Source organism: Mchenga conophoros, linkage group LG3 (assembly GCF_057382185.1).
Source record: "Mchenga conophoros isolate Kocher_MC1m ecotype Shallow Benthic linkage group LG3, M_conophoros_male_GT1.1, whole genome shotgun sequence".
NCBI classification, from domain to species: domain Eukaryota; kingdom Metazoa; phylum Chordata; class Actinopteri; order Cichliformes; family Cichlidae; genus Mchenga; species Mchenga conophoros.
In genome coordinates this window covers 30221706-30238875 of record NC_140528.1, presented here as the reverse complement: position 1 = coordinate 30238875, position 17170 = coordinate 30221706, and the positions used below count along the sequence as shown (strand labels likewise).

Sequence of the window (17170 nt, the reverse complement as noted above, 5' to 3'; positions counted from 1 at the left end):
TTGCTTTTGCTGCGTAGCAGATTGTCCTTAACGTTCCAGCGAATAGGTTTATGTTACAAACCTATCATTAATTGGTCCTTCGAGAGCCGGATCCCTGGAGTCGACGTTCACCGAGGGGAAAAGAGACACACCGAAAGACTGACGTCAGCCAGGACTTATAGAGGTCCTGCAACAAAGTCCTGAGGCGTGAGAATTCGTCATCGGGCCGGTGGATTAGCCGTCTGTTTTTTTTCTCCTCGATGGATGGCGATTGATGGGATTCGGGACTGACGCTACACGCAATAAGCAACTCCAAGTAAGAAAAAAAAAAAAAAAAAAAAAAAAAGAGTTTATAGCTATAATTACGTCTTCACCGCTCAGTGGGGTGTTGTCCGTGGCCGCTCAGTGGGGCTAAAATTCGCCGTCTAAGTGGGGCGATGTACAAGGCCGCTCAGTGGGGTTTTTTGTACAGAAGCATTAAGTCGCAGAGTTGCGCAGTTCGAACTTTTTTTGGTTCGCCGTCTTAGTGGGGCGAAATACAGACCGCTGTGTGGGGTACTGTAGTGAGTTCTCCACCGCTCAGTGGGGTGTTGAGAAGTTCCGCGGGGTCCAGATTGTGCTGGACAGTAGGCCTATTTTGTGTTGTTGTCATTGTCATCGTCGTCGTTGTTGTTGTTGTTGTGTGTGCGGAGCAGAACATGTGGTCTGTGACACCGACTGTTGTTGTTATCACGGGTTTCTAAGCAACCAAGAGTGAGTCGGAGGGAGACAGACGTTTGTGCTGGACTTTGCTCCTGGCAGCACAAAGTATTTATGTAAAAAAAGAGAGAGAGCGACGGCTCCACAGCTGCGCGGGTTCACGCGAGCGCGGTCACGCGGACCTGAGCCGTGCGGTTAATCGCAGGCTTATAAATGGAAGAGATTCAAATGTTAGAAGTTTTCAGAAAACACACCAGCCTTGAAGAGCGTGTGGAGAAGGCCAGTCCACAGCACTTAAGATATGCTCTGGTGAATGGCTTTCCCCCCACCCCTTGCTGACACAATGTTTATTCTTTAGCTTGCCCTGATCGACAGCAGCCTGTGTGCCAGACCATAGATTTAATTGAGGTGGATAGTTGTTAAAAGTAATCTACATTAAGCTTGTGGTTGCTTAAATTCAGTACAATGACATGTGAGGTGAAGTGATATAGGTAAATATTTAAACTCATGAAGTGCATAGAGGCACTTGACCTGTGTGAAAGACTGTCGTCTTGTTATGAGCCATTGTTGAGATATAGAGCACATCTGTGAAAACAACTAATATGCTCAACCCTGTATGAAACATCTAAAAATACATGATGGAGAAGCTGTGTTGAATATGTAAGTGTAAGACTTTGCCACTGTGGGCAGAGCATGCAACTACTGTGTGATGTCGCGTTGCAGTTTTGTTTTTGTTTTTTGAGCTGATGAGCAAGCTACACATTATCAGATCAAGAGCTGTCTGAGAACTACTCAAAGAGAGGGAAACAGAGAGTGTGCAGCGTTTCCATGAGCAGTTTTTCTGCACCTTGACTCGTGTGTGTGTGTAGCATCAGCATCATGTTTTTGTTTATTTGTTTTGTTGGATTAAAAATAATTAAATAAACTGGTGATCATGCTTATGGATCACCATGGCACATATCTCCAGCCATATGATTTATTTATGCAGATGAAAAAGTGAGTGTGAATGTGTCTGACATCACAGTGTTTTTGTGCACTGTGCAAAAGTGATTGCCTCTGATTGTGAGTGAGAGCGGTGATTTTGCAGACCACCAGCTATTGTGAAGAAAAAAAAAAAGAGTGAAAAAGAGACAAATTACTACATTGTAGACGAAGAGAAATAATCATAGGAAAAAGGTTTTGTGTTGATCAGCCGAAAAACAACTACAATGTCATTTTCTGCTTTTAAGAAAGGATTGTTCACACAAACACAGACAGAGAGAGAGAGAGAGAGAGAGATGTGTGTTGATTAAGCAGTGATGATAATAATGAACATGTTTTAGTTTGTCACTTTCAGGTGAAAAGCAGACCTGAATCAATTTTCCACATGCAGCAGTCGGAAGAAAGTTATAGTTTAACATCATTGGAAACATGCAGGCCAAGTTTCTGGCTGACTTATTTACAGTGCCATGTGTTTCTCAACCTCACAAGCGAGCTCACTCCTCCCTGAAGATAAGGAATGCAGCTCCAAAGCAATAACATGATAAAGAGACAGCAGCAAGTCCTGAGCACAAAAAGTCCCAGCAAAGCAGCAGCAATGTGGATAAACAGCAGCAGAAGAAGAAAGCAAACCCATCTTCCTGTCTGATTGGTTGAATTTCACGGAGGGGCGAGCAAGATGGCAGCGTGAAGAGGAGTTTTTGTTTGAGTTCTCAGCACGAGACACTTATTTGATGTCTTTCTGGCCTTCGGGACTTTTTTGGAGATCAGCGCGCTAAACTTGCTGGATCTGAGGCCAGGGTCTGCGGCGGCAGCATGTTGAAATGCTCAAAGGACTGAGTGACTCGGGCAAGCCACATGCGGCTAGCGACATGAAAGAAATGGACCCTTCATGATGCGTTCAACGTGCCAGCGCTGTGGTGGGAAAGGCTCCATCATAAACACGCCCTGCGCCGAGGTTCAGGCCAAGAAGAAGAAGACGATGACTTCCAAGCCCAAGAAGGTCGGCCTCAGCGTGGGCGAGCTGATTGTGAAAGCCGTGGCCGCTTCCACGGAGCGCAACGGCCTGTCTGTGGCCGCTCTCAAGAAGGCTCTGGCTGCCGGAGGCTACGATGTGGACAAGAACAAGGCCCGTGTCAAGACCGCCATCAAGAGTCTGGTGGCGAAGGGCACTCTGGTGCAGACCAAGGGCACCAGGACCTCCGGATCCTTCAAGATGAACAAGGCTACTGAGAGCAAAGCCAAGAAGCCCGCCGCGGCCAAAGCCAAGAAACCGGCAGCAGCTGCTAAGAAGTCGCCCAAGAAGGCAGCAGCAGCACTTCAGCTACTAGACAGGACAAAGCTGAAGGAGAACTGCCGGGACTGTTGAAGTGGGAGAGGACAAAAGAGTGAGAGGACAACAGAGTGAGAAGACTAGGTGAGAACACATAGGAATTATTTAATGTGGGAAATCAAAATTTGGGTTAGCAAACCTGGGGAAAAGAAAACTGACTGCTTAAGTTGGAAAATTGAGACGGAGTCTGAAACATTGCGAAAATAGAAACATATACAAAATCACACACACACAAGCAGAACATGCATTAACCCTACTAACAATTCCAAACACAAAATGACTCATGAAGACTCATAGCACATTAGTTAAGAAATGATCAAATAGCAGAGAAGTGTGTAGGAAAGGCAGAGAACATGCTCTGCTGGAGATGCAGCTCCACAGACCTGCATTAAACCTGCCTAATAACACAAACACACATGCAATGAAAATTAGCTTGTTATCTTTCATCAGTGTTAAAATAGTGTCAATTTAGCAGACACTTGTTATTAAATACTGAATGTATCCAATGCAAAAAATTGACTCTCCAGGTTGCAGGACAACAGTTTAACTTTTGTGGGAAAAAAGATCCTGGTTTGACCAACCAGTGATCAGACAATAAATTTAGTTGTTAAAATGGTAAATTGGGAGAATCTTCCTGCTTGATTGAGGCAGCACATGTAATTTACTGTATGAGGGAAATTGTCTTTTGTGATACTATTTTGAACATGCTTTTCTGTCGTCCTGTCAACTTAGTGGGCTAATAGCTGATATGCAAATTAGTTGATCGGTTTTAGATTAATGAAAGGTGACTGAATTCTAGTATGAGTGAATGAGATGTGTTGGAGTTGTTGTGTGTTGAGTGGAGACTCTAAAACACTGAGTTTCCTGTTTTGATGTGCGAGTGAATCCTGTATTTAGATACACAACTCTGAATACATCAGAACAAACGTCTTTTGTGAAGTGCATGACAGCATGTCACATGTTTTATGATGAAGGGAAAAAGGAAAAATTGAATAAAATAGATCTGTGGCTTAAATGAGTGAAGAGCACAGACCGGGTGATTAAACTCATAGCTAATATGACATTAGGGTTATGTTGTGTGTTGTGCAGTTGATGGTTGGTTTGGAGTGAATCTAGCTGATGATTCTTCTCCTGTTGTGAAGATGATGAGGAGTTTGTGTCATGACTTAATAAGGCCTTTTTATTTTGATACTTTCACAGTGCACTGAGAGTTTGGTTTGATAATCTCTGTTATTTTTTATTTTTCATTTTTGAACAAGCACTGATTTTTGCTTGTGAATTTCTTTTCTTTGAGCAGATCTGCAAGTCGGGAATTAAAAGCGTTACACGTCGTCAAGAAAATTGTTGCAAGTGAGTTTCTCCACATTTAAAATGGGTTCAGGAGGAAGCCACTTATTTGGGACAATTAGGAAATGAGAGTCCCCCCCAAAAAGGATTCAACGAGGAAATCCAGTCTAAATTATTTTTCTTTTTGAAATAACGTCGTTTTGCTGAGCGTGGAAACGAATGCGATGATAATTTCCACAATTAGCAAAAGAAGGAACCACTGAGTGAATGAGTAAGAATTTTAAAATAACTGACTGACTGACTGAACATGATTGTGTGAAGCTAACCCCCACCTGACAAAGGTGCAGATGAACCCATGTGTTTCCTTTTACAGGAGCAGAAAGATGACAGCAACACTCGAGGTTGCGTGGTGATTTAACCTTTTAAATGCCATTTTCTGTGTCTGTGCATTTATCAGGTGTGTTATTCATAGGCTTGAGTTGCTCACAGAGATAACTGTGACAAAGTATGCATACGCCTGCGCAAGCGCTAATATTTGCATTTTCTTTTCTTACAGCATGCCAGTTCTTCATGTGAATTGATGATGCGATTTATACCAGGACAACTGGTTGATGTTTTTTCCTACTACAGGATTTCTGGGTTTATGTGTGAGGAAAACTGTGTTTACAGGTTGTGAGTGGTGATGCTGTTGCATTGTGTTGATGGGAAAATGTGAAGGTTACTTTGATAATGTGAATAACATGTGTGAAATTTCCTGTGTTGAGAACTGGTGTTACTTCTTTCCACAGCTAGGGTTGACTTTATGGTGTTTTTATGGCACCTCTGGAACCTGTTGACCTGTGTCTGACCTCTGTCTGACTGCAGTCAATGTGTTTTGCTAATGTTAATTTCTTTGAGAATGCTGTGGAAGATTCAGCTGAAACGGACAAGTGACATGAGTAAAACAAATAAGAGATACAGTGTTTCTGGGATAGTTTGATATGGGCTCATTAGCTGGCCACTTTTGAGCCCATAGTAATATATAAGTGGAGTGACTTTGCTTAAGAGCAGTCACCGATTACATTAATGTTGCCTGAGTACATGGGATGATCCATGTCTGAGGCGACTTATGGAAATAATTGTAGTTTACTGATTTGAGAAAACCTGCACATGACACTTGTCTTGCTGATGTTGAATGCTTCTTGTCCTTATGATATAATTGTTTACAGGTATGGAGTTTGATTTTACTTCCAGATTTTGTTTTCCAGGCCATGATGGTGTGTATGCAGGCTCCTGGGAGAGCCAGGTGTTAAGCAAACTTAATATGCAAAGCACACTAACATTTTCATTGCAGGATTATAGGTCCAGGGTGGTGCTGCTCCAGGGGAGGAGATGCCCTGATGTTGCCTGGGATATGATCTAGCTAATCTTTTTCTTTAAGACTGGAATCCAGGTTTGGTGAGTTGACGCATGGGTGTGTCCATGCGTCAAGAGGTGGAGTGCAAGGATTAACATTAAACAATGTTTACTATTATTGTTGCAGTGATTTGTGTGATTAGCCGTTTATTTACAAATATTAAACCTATGCAAGTGGTGCATCCATGTTCAGATGAGGCTTTGATGGCCTATAAGTGAAGTTCACTGAACTAAAGAATGTGGTTTGATGATTGTTGACATGCTCTCCAAATAGAAGTTTTTCTTCTTAGCAAGGAAATACAGGTGCAGCAGTAATCTCCTGAGAAATCTTCAGAGACCCAGTGAGAAGCGTGAACCATTCCAGGCATAGCTGACAGCCAGGCAGTGGTTGAGGTCAAAGGTCAAGCTGGTTGGGGCCCAGCATGAAATCAGACCTTGGAGCCACAGCAAGGACCATGAAACTGCCTGCAAAATAGAGGAGAGGATCGTCCACAAGATGGGAGAGAGGCTTCAGGAGGATCAGAGATCATCTTCAGCACAGCAGACATCACACAGAGAGCTGTGCTACTGAGCTTCCAGGAAATCAAGAGGAGACTTCCCACAGCAAGATTTTAAATAAAATGAAAGATTCAATATTGACGCTGAGGAAGACGACTAAGGTGTACGACGTGCTCTGCCTTAAACCTTCAGCAGCGTTGGAACATAAACACTCAGGGGATGAGGAGCGTGCCAAGCTCCATCGACAGCGTAGAAGGAGTTCGAGGATGACATCATGATTCTGTGAAAAGCACAGGAACCAGAAGCTATGGTGGTGATAACAGCAGTTTCCTATGAACATCACCTAACGCTGTGCCACTGTACTGTGCATACGATGACACTCTGAAGGCTGCTGGGATCATAATAGCAGTAAGACAACCCTGCACCCTTTCCACAGAGGTGTTTTCTGCAGAGTATGGACAATGAAGGACAATGAAGGAGTCATAAATATCCCCCTCAAAGGACGAAGGCCTGAAGTGAGGTAATGGGAGGCCATAAAACTAGAGTGCTGAGAGGTCTGCAGCTTTGGAAATAGCTGAGAACCATGTTGACAAACAACAAAACCAACTGGTATGTTTGAATGTCTATTCTACATACATTTGGACTCTGGTCCTATGGACAACGATGGAAACAACTGGAAGAGACATTCATGACGCCCTGCAGAACTTAAACCACTCTGCAGAGAGACATGTGATGTGCACACCTGGAGGAAGCATTACCAAGCTGAGATGTTTTTGAAAATGTTACTTTTTTATTTTCACTATTAAATTAACAATTTCTTTGTTTGCTCGTAAGATGCAGTTTGCCATGAGATGAGCTCAATGAATGGGATAACTGCTAATACATTTGTTGTACTGTGTACCTTTTCAGTAATTTAGGGTGATTTGACATATGCTGAGTATAAAAATGTTTGCATTGAAACTGTCAGACATGAGGTGATCATAACTGGGAACTTTTCAAGCATAAAGGTCAAAAAGGGGGGAAATGTTAGATTTGTATTGTTGATTGTCATTTATGCTTAGAAATATTTACTTATATATGCTTAGAGTTTTGTAATTAGTTGTAGATTGGTAGAGGTTTTGATCCTTGATAGTCTGCAAACTTTGTGTGTATTAGACAGCACTTTGGGAGCATGAGAGGTCATACCGTGTCTTATTATTTTATGGTAGGATTAACGTAGTTGCGTCTGTTCTAGTCTAAGTGCTCTTTGTTTAGATGAACTGCAGGACTTCCTCACCGTGTTATCTAGGATGAACCATCTAGGGTGAGGGGGAGGCTACCCTCTTCCTGACCAAGGATGTTTGACCCTTTGATCAGCAGTCCACACACACACACACACACACACACACACACACACACACACACACACACACACACACACAGTATTCTTTGTTCACATGTATACCTATGTAAAATGTTATATGTTAATGACCCTATGCATATTCATGTAACCACAATAAAAGGAGTGCTGTGGGGAAACCTGGCTGAGAGTCTGACAGTGGTCAAGTGGTGGAACGACACTTGGCTCCAGCCAGGTCTCCCTCATGCATGAGTAACCAGAGAACTTTGGTGCCTTGAGTCTTGCTTTTGCTGCGTAGCAGATTGTCCTTAACGTTCCAGCGAATAGGTTTATGTTACAAACCTATCAGCCCCCACTTATATCATTGTGATTCTTCAACCTTACTCTCTATACCGGATCCTTAAATCCATTAATAGTGGTCTTCTAACTATTCCAAAGACCCGTTTGAAAACAAAGGGGGATCGTGGTTTTCAAACCCAAGCTCCTACACTGTGGAACAGTTTATTCCCTGCCCCCTTCCCCCCACTATGCACCATTGACTCTGTGACTTAGACAGGCATTTGGTTAACTTGGGTTACTTACTACTTACTTGCCTCTGTGCTTCATGTTCTCTCTGTCTCCCCTGTCAGCCATGTCCCCTTATGAACTTTGCGTCTCTATGCCTGTCTCCCGCTTCCTGTTATCCTTTGAAAGTCTCGTGTCCTGTGTTCAGTGTTTTGAGTTTTGCTTTTCCTCTGTGTCATTACATCTGATTAGTCTGAACTGTGTTTCCACCTGTTCCCAATCCTCTTGTTATCCTGTGTTTAGTACCAAGACTTCACCGAGTTCTTTTGATTCCTCAGATGCATCCGATGGAAGACAAAACACTGCTCAGTAGACCATTTATCATTTTATTTATCTTTCATATTACTTTATGAAGGGAGATGCATCCTCCATGACACGTTGCAGCGGATCTCAAAATGGTGGTGTGCCCCTAACAGTTTTATTACAGAAGCTCTCTCATTCTAGTCTAAACAGTGTCTCAGTAACTTTCCACTAAAAAATGCTCCCCTGTTATCTACTTTTCCCCGGCAGGCATGAGCGAGAGTCTACAGCATTCCACTTCCCAAGGACACGTAGTCTAATGCCTTTATTTTTCAGGGCTGTGTCTACTTAATACTACACTATATGGTTATATGGCATTTTAGTTAATATAAAGCATAGAATTGAGGCACTTCAAATAATTTAATCCCAAAACCTGCCTGTGTATTTCAGTCCTTAGTCTTCCCCATTTGTTGTCATGTTGTGCACCCTTACTGCTGTGTGTTTCCCTCGTGCTCCTGTCTAAATCTGTAGTTTCCACCAATAAAGCTGATGTTCTCAGTTAACTTCGCCTGTTCCGGCGTTTGGGTCCTACATCCTACCTGCCACACAGCCAAACCTTGACAGTTCCTTTAACAGGAGGACACTCTTTACATTCAAGTCAGCACAGAGACACTGAGGAACCACTACGATGAGGCCAGAACCCAAACCCAGGATAAAGAGTTTGAGTGAATGTGGTGTTGAAGGTGTGGAGGTGGATCAGAGTGTCAGAGGAGACTCTGTAGAAGGACAGAGTGCCAGCAGGACAGTCCACATACACTGCTACTCTGTTAGAGACAGAGGAGGAGGAGGAGGCGGAGGAGGAGGAGGAGGAGTAGATGGATGTTTCTCTGTTATTGTGACAAACAGATTCAGGACCATCATGAGAGCAGATCAGGGACCAAGACTGATCATTCCCTCCAAACAAACAGTCCTTACAGCGTCCCTTTCTTCTGATTCTTTGGTAACTCACTGATATATCAACATTTCCTCTCCACTCAACCTCCCAGTAACAGCGACCAGTCAGACCATTTCTACACAGCAGCTGATAACAGTTTTCAAATCTGTCTGGATGATCAGGATATGACTGAATCTCCTCCACACATGTCACTTTCCTGTTGTTGTCAGAAATTCTGAGGTATTCGTTGGCTGTGTTTGTGTCGATTGTGAGTTGACAGGAATCTGATGGAGAGAACAAACACAATCCAGCTGCAGTTATTGATCCATCATCTGTTCATTGATTGACACTTTGATGATGACTCCTGACATCAGAGATGTGAATGAGTGATGTGACAGTTTGAAGATGGTTGAATGTGTGCTGCTTTGTTTTCATGAATCACATTAAAAACACACTTACACTTCCTCAGACCTGGTGTCAACCATCGTTCTCCAGCAGGCTCCACCCTGAAAGGAGGAGGGGGGTCAGACCAGCACAGTGTCGTTCAGCATGCACACATGGACATTACATGGCTCTCGTACACATACTGTTAGACACTGATAAAGGAACAGTCCAACATTTTCACAAATACACTTCAATCCATACGCGGATCAACCTGCTGATGATTTGGACTGATCCTGGATCTGTAAGTTCTTTGAAGTAATGGTTCGATCAATTGTCAATTGCTGCTGCTAACAAACTCAGTAAAAGGCCAGTAATGTCGTGGGGATGGAGCTGGACTATCTTAGGGTTCTTATGGAGAGGCAAATGTTATTCAGGATAAAGACAATGCTGGATAATTTCTCCAACCCACTCCATGACGTGCTGGCTAGCCACAGCAGCACGTTCAATGAGAGACTGAGACTACTAAAAAGCACCATTGAACAACAGGAAATCATTCCTACCTGTGGCCATCTCCCTGTACAACTCGTTCACCTAACACACTGTATACTGCTATAACTACACTCTTTTTGCACATGCTCAGATATTTATTAGAAAGTGACATAAATATATATATATATATATATATATATATATATATATATATATATATATATAGTGGCAAGGGAACAATAAGAGAACAGCACCACCAAGGCTGGAGACGGAGCAATACTGGAAGAGCATATGGGAGAAGGATGCAACCCATAACGGCAATGCTCAGTGGCTAGAGGATCTGAGGGCAGACCACAGCGACCTCCCTGAACAGGGTCCAGTAACCATCACAGTGGCAGATATCCAAGAAAGGGTTTCCAGTATGAAGAGTTGGACAGCACCAGGGCCCGACATGGTTCACGCCTACTGGCTGAAGAAGCTGACTGCACTCCATGAGCGTCTGGCAGCACAAATGAACCAGCTGCTAGTTAACGAGAGACACCCGGAATGGCTAACTGAAGGGCGGACGGTCCTGATCCCCAAGGACCCCAAGAAGGGACCGGTCCCCTCCAACTACCGACCAATAACCTGCCTCAGTACTACATGGAAGCTCCTGTCAGGCATCATATCGGCTAAGATGAACAGGCACATGGGTCAATACATGAGCGGGACACAGAAAGGAATTGGCAAGAATGCCAGAGGTGCAAAACACCAGCTACTGGTAGACAGAACAATCAGCCGAGACTGCAAGACCAGACTGACCAACCTGTGCACTGCCTGGATTGATTACAAGAAGGCCTATGACTCAATGCCCCACAGCTGGATACTGGAATGCCTAGAATTGTACAAGATCAATGGGACCCTAAGAGCCTTCATCAGGAACTCAATGGGGATGTGGCGTACAACACTAGAGGCCAACTCCAAGCCCATAGCACAAGTTACCATCAAGTGCGGGATCTACCAAGGAGATGCTCTGTCCCCACTGCTGTTCTGCATAGGCCTGAACCCCCTCAGTGAGATCATTAACAAGACTGGCTACGGATACCGACTACGGAACGGAGCAGTTGTCAGCCACCTCCTGTACATGGATGACATCAAGCTGTATGCCAAGAGTGAACGAGACATCGATTCACTGATCCACACTACCAGGCTATACAGCAATGACATTGGAATGTCGTTCGGACTGGAGAAGTGTAGTCGGATGGTAACAAAGAGAGGGAAGGTAGTCAGAACTGAGGGGATTGAACTACCAGAAGGCAACATTGCAGACATAGAGGACAGTTACAAGTACCTGGGGATCCCGCAGGCAAATGGGAACCATGAAGAGGCCGCTAGAAAGGCTGCAACCACCAAGTACCTGCAGAGGGTCAGGCAAGTCCTGAGGAGTCAGCTGAATGGTAAGAACAAGATCCGGGCCATCAACACATACGCCCTGCCCGTGATCAGGTACCCTGCTGGGGTAATAAGCTGGCCAAAGGAGGAGATAGAAACCACTGACATAAAGACAAGAAAGCTCCTGACCATGCATGGAGGGTTTCACCCCAAGTCCAGCACCCTGAGGCTGTACGCTAAGCGGAAGGAAGGGGGCCGGGGACTGGTGAGTGTCAGCACCACAGTCCAGAATGAGACAAGGAACATCCAAGAATACATTGGGAAGATGGCCCCAACTGACCGAGTGCTCAGTGAATACCTCAGGCAGCAGAAACCCAAGAAAGAGGAGGGAGACGAGGAACCATCATGGAAGGACAGGCCCCTGCACGGTATGTACCACCGGCAGATAGAGGAGGTGGCTGATATCCAGAAATCCTACCAGTGGCTGGACAAAGCTGGACTGAAAGACAGCACAGAGGCACTAATCATGGCAGCACAAGAACAAGCTCTGAGTACAAGATCCATAGAGGCTGGGGTCTATCACACCAGGCAAGACCCCAGGTGCAGGCTGTGTAAAGATGCCCCAGAGACAATCCAGCACATAACAGCAGGGTGCAAGATGCTAGCAGGCAAGGCATACATGGAACGCCATAACCAAGTGGCCGGCATAGTGTACAGGAACATCTGTGCCGAGTATAACCTAGAAGTCCCGAGGTCAAAATGGGAGATGCCCCCAAGGGTGGTGGAGAATGACCGAGCTAAGATCCTGTGGGACTTCCAGATACAGACGGACAAAATGGTGGTGGCTAACCAACCGGACATAGTGGTGGTAGACAAACAGAAGAAGACAGCCGTAGTGATCGATGTAGCGGTTCCAAATGACAGCAATATCAGGAAGAAGGAACACGAGAAGCTGGAGAAATACCAAGGGCTCAGAGAAGAGCTCGAGAGGATGTGGAGGGTGAAGGTAACGGTGGTCCCCGTGGTAATCGGAGCACTAGGTGCGGTGACTCCCAAGCTAGGCGAGTGGCTCCAGCAGATCCCGGGAATAACATCGGAGATCTCTGTCCAGAAGAGCGCAGTCCTGGGAACAGCTAAGATACTGCGCAGGACCCTCAAGCTCCCAGGCCTCTGGTAGAGGACCCGAGCTTGAAGGATAAACCGCCCGCAGGGGCGTGCTGGGTGTTTTTTATATATATATATATATATATATATATATATATTGCATATATTGTTCTATTTCTTACTTCTTGTAGTGTCTGTTTTTGTTACTGTTTTTACTGGAGCACTGTAACCAACACAATTCCCTCTAGTGATAAATAAAGTATTCTGATTCTGACGATTCTGAATTGTCACAGCAAGAAATCCAAGTCAGTTATGACTGAGGATGCTACTATTATCTCCAAACACATACTGAGAGGATGTAGTGTTTGATGGAGACCTCAATCTATAGTCCCTTTTCAATCAGTACCTTCTTGGATCGTCTCACTATAGTTCATCAAGGTTTTCAGGGTTTTCCATTAGGTACCTGGTACCAGGTGCTTTTTTAGTACCCATTCCACCAGGGTTCTGAGCGATCCAAGCAGGTACTAAAATGTAACATTATGAGACTGCATACAATTAGCTTTTCAATAGTGATACTCGATGAGCCACTTGTGAAACCCTGCAATGAGGGAAATGGCTACAAAAACATTGCCGTATTCCCCGGGTCTCTCTACTGGTTTAGGCAGAATTTAATCAGTCATAGTTTAGTCTGTCACCTATATTCAGTGTTCAACACTGTAGCTATCTGATAACTAATACATTCCAATTAGAAGCAGAGAGCATGTCCAGCCTGCCATGCTTTTTCAGTGGTACCGTGTATCTGTGCTTAATAGGAATCAACTGTAACTCTTATCATCATTTGTAATCTGGTTTCTCTTTGATGGATTTTCTGATCATCAAAAACCTGCATCAAACTTACTTGTAGATTCTGTTATACTTGGGTTTCTTATATTTCTGTTTTTCTCAGTTTCTCGTGTTTCACAGCATTAAAATAAATCATGATACATCAATGTAATGTTGCTTCCCCTATTAAACATAACTGTGTTCAGCATTCCACACATTCAGATAATGTAATGATTGCGTAGAAGTAACAAAAGAAAAATTCAATATTGATAAATGGTAGATGAGGCAAACAGTTTCTGATTAGCTCATAAGTGAAAAAGGTAAGAAACATATCTACAAGAATAATTTCTTCTAAATAGAACGCAACATAACAGTGTGTATGTGTTAGTCCCCGCAGGGAAATCTCTGCTCTGCATTTAACCCATTCACCCAATGAAGCAGTGGGCAGCCACCAATGCAGCGCTCAGTGTTCAGTGGAGTCGAAACTCCAAGCTTCTGATCATGGGGCCACCACTCTACCTACAGAGCTATCCCGCCCCTGAACTGAGCTACCCCCCACACCCACACCCCTGCCTAATTTGGCAGTTTCAAGACAGATTTCCCTCTATCATTTATGAATTTATCATCCAAGTAGACTAGTATTTCTTTTCTGAGTAAAGAAAAACCTACTGTGTGTGGTTGCTCAGATCATGTCTGTGGGACCTGAGTGAAGGACACATAAAATGTTTCCTCTTCTTCCTCCTCTATCAGACATTCTCTCCATACCTGAGGGTGTCCAGTCTCCAGCCTGGATCCTTCAGTCCAGCTGACAGCAGCTTCATTCCTGAGGCTCCTGGATGATTGTAGCTCAGGTCCAGCTCTCTCAGACGGGAGGGGTTGGAGCTCAGAGCTGAGGCCAGAGAGGTACAGCCTTCCTCTGTGATTAGACAGCCTGAGAGACTGCAGACACACAAAACAATACATCTGTGAATAATTAACCAGAACTTTAATACTTAATGTTCAGGAGCATTTCTAAACTCAAAAATATCCTGTCATCTAAAGGCCAGGAAACTGTTATCCATGCTTTCATATAATCACGTCTTGACTATTGTAACTCTCTCTATCTAGGCATCTGTCACTCAAGCCTGTCCCGCCTGCACTCGAACTCTGCGCTCCTCCAGTCAGATGCTTTTATTAGTTCCACGCTCCCAGTTCAAATCTGAAGGTGACAGGCTTTCTCCATTGCCGCCTCGAAACTCTGGAACAGTCTTCCCCCTTTCATAAAATCCTCTTCGTCCCTGGAAGTCTTCAGATCAAATCTGAAGACCTACCTATTTTCCAAGGCTTTCGGATCTCTCTGACACCCCTTTTATTCTGTTTCAGCTACCCTGGTCTTTTATCTCATTGGATGATGTTTGCATGTGTAGACACGTATACATGTATTTTATGTTCACGTATGTGCTTGTGTGTGAATGTGTACATTTTTGCATACGTATGTGCATATTTGCATGTACACTTTTTTTTTTACAAAAATATATGGATGTCTCACAATGTTTCTATGTTTTCATCTTATCTATTTTAATTATTATTATATTTCTCTGTTCAGCACTTTGGCTGACACCTGATGTCTTTTAAATGTACTATATAAATAAAGATGACTTGACTTGACTTGACTTGACTTATTGGGGAAAACAGGATCATCACACTGTCTTGGAACTCTGGCATGCAGTCCATTTTGCTCAGTCTCTTTCTTATGGTGGACTAACACCATCCTCAACTGAGGCAAATGAGGTTTGCATTTCTTTCAATGCTGTTGTGGGGTCTTTTGTGACCTCTTGGATTAGTCATTGCTTCATTTTTGGGGTATTTGCAGTCAACCAGTTGCTACTCTTCTATGTTTTCACCATTAGTGGACAATGGCTCTCTCTGTGGTTTGCTGGAATTTCACAGCTTTAGAACTGGCCTTATAACCTTACTTGATATTTAAATTTCTTTGAAGATCTGAAAAGTTTATGTGTGCCCAATGTAAAAATAATAAGAAATCACAAAGGTGGCAAACACCTTTTCACAGACGATAAAAAGAAAATAAAGAAACCCCAACAATCCACCCAGCAATAACACACTTCCCCAGCAAAATTTCAGACATTTCTTTTAACATGTTCTACCATGGCATAGTTAGGAAGAGAAATGGAGCATGAGTAACTTTGACGGAAGACTATGTGAATAGTGTTGTGGAGGTGAGGAAAGTTTCAGACAGGATTATGCAGCTGAATTTAGAAATGAAGGGGGGATGATGAATGTTACGGAGGCAGAGCCTTCAATTTTCAGGCCACTCTTCTCTGGAATGGCTGTAATTGGAAAAATCACCATCATCGTCCAATGGCCAGTCCAGCTTTTGTGCTATATATCGGTTGTTAAATTTAGCGTGGAAATACTTTACAAATATTCAGAGATGAACTTACAGACTTGCTTTACTTCTCTGGGATAGCTTTCTCTGATATGAAATACCAGTTTGGAAGCAAGTAGCGAGGCTCCAAATGCTTTCAGTGTAAAGTAACTCCAGACGGCCGACAGGTCTCGCACGCCACAGGCGCTCAATCACGTGACGCATACTGGTCTGACATGCTAAGGTCATGAGCTGGGTTACGCCATGTCGCATGTTATCTAAGTTGCTTTTGTGCTTAATGGATCGGATTACATTTTTTATTCCTTTCCGATATCCGATCAAGTAATTTAGGTCAGCATCGGACTGATACCGATACATAATATCGGATTGGTCCATCCCGAGTTGTAATCATTTTCTAGATATTTAAATTTTCAGAGACAGTCAGGCTTTCATTAATTACTTGTATGCCCAGACAAAGGCAGCTCTAAATTTGTATTTATGAATCCCAGTTAGTGCACATGTACTGTTTGTGAATGCTGCATAATATCACATAGAAAAAAAATCCTCTTATTACCTTGCACAACTAATGTGATCATTTAGACAAAAATATCCAAGAATTTCTTTCATGTCAAGCATTCTAAAAGACTGTGAAATGGAGATCCCATAGAAGCAATATACAGATATATTAATATACCTGTATATTGCTTGTATATACAGATATATTAACCCTTTAAGACCTACCATAGAACCAAGTCTGCCAGAGCTTACTATATATTTTTACATGCTGTAGTGCCATTTTTGGGAGCATTTCAAGTTGCTATACATCAATACAACTGTTATAGCCCAAAATTTAATAATATGTCTGTATTAAGTCCATAGTAACTACATAAATTGCAAAAAAGTGCAATGAACTACAAAGAAATTAAAAGTTGTTTTTTTTTTTTTTACATAGATTTCTACTTAGAGAAATTTAAGAGGTTTATCCTTCAAAACTGTAAATACAAAAAAGTTGCAAAAAATAGTTTACAACAACAGGAAATTTATTTTGAGTGTCTTCATAGTTTTATTTTTGAAATACACCAATTTTTATATACTCTAGAAAAAACGAAAATAAATCGTATAATGTAAATTTGCAAAGAAAACAGCATGTGCATAAAACTAAACTATTTAAAGCAGTGTAATTTGAGTTCTAAGCATCCCAGAAACTATTCAGAAAAGGATGAAGTAAAACATGACTTTTAAAAACACCAGTATAGGCTTACAATGCATATATGTAAAAAAAACGACATTTTCCGCGAAATGATGTCACTTCCAATTTTGGGCAGGTAATGGCGGACATGCGATAGTTCTCGCTGACGTCTATGTCAATGTAGGACGTGTTATGACCAG

At 43.0% G+C, this 17170-nt stretch overlaps 1 protein-coding gene and 1 pseudogene across 5 annotated transcripts in view; one reads left to right on the top strand and one right to left on the bottom strand.

Annotated features, from left to right (window-relative positions):
- The first annotated feature begins 978 nt into the window (after positions 1 to 978).
- LOC146578097 (histone H1 pseudogene) lies at positions 979 to 3628 on the top strand (annotated as a pseudogene).
- A 4762-nt stretch (positions 3629 to 8390) lies between these two features.
- LOC146578096 (protein NLRC3-like) overlaps positions 8391 to 17170 on the bottom strand; it is a 40062-nt gene continuing 31282 nt past the window's right edge. For all 5 annotated transcript variants that reach the window (XM_085257213.1, XM_085257187.1, XM_085257227.1 and 2 more), the window contains 3 exons: positions 14182 to 14355; positions 9706 to 9752; positions 8391 to 9530 (listed from right to left, as the gene is read on the bottom strand). In XM_085257213.1, the coding sequence (XP_085113339.1) occupies positions 8971 to 9530; positions 9706 to 9752; positions 14182 to 14355 (781 nt within the window). In that variant the 3' untranslated portion in view covers positions 8391 to 8970. The remainder of the gene's footprint in view (positions 9531 to 9705; positions 9753 to 14181; positions 14356 to 17170) is intronic.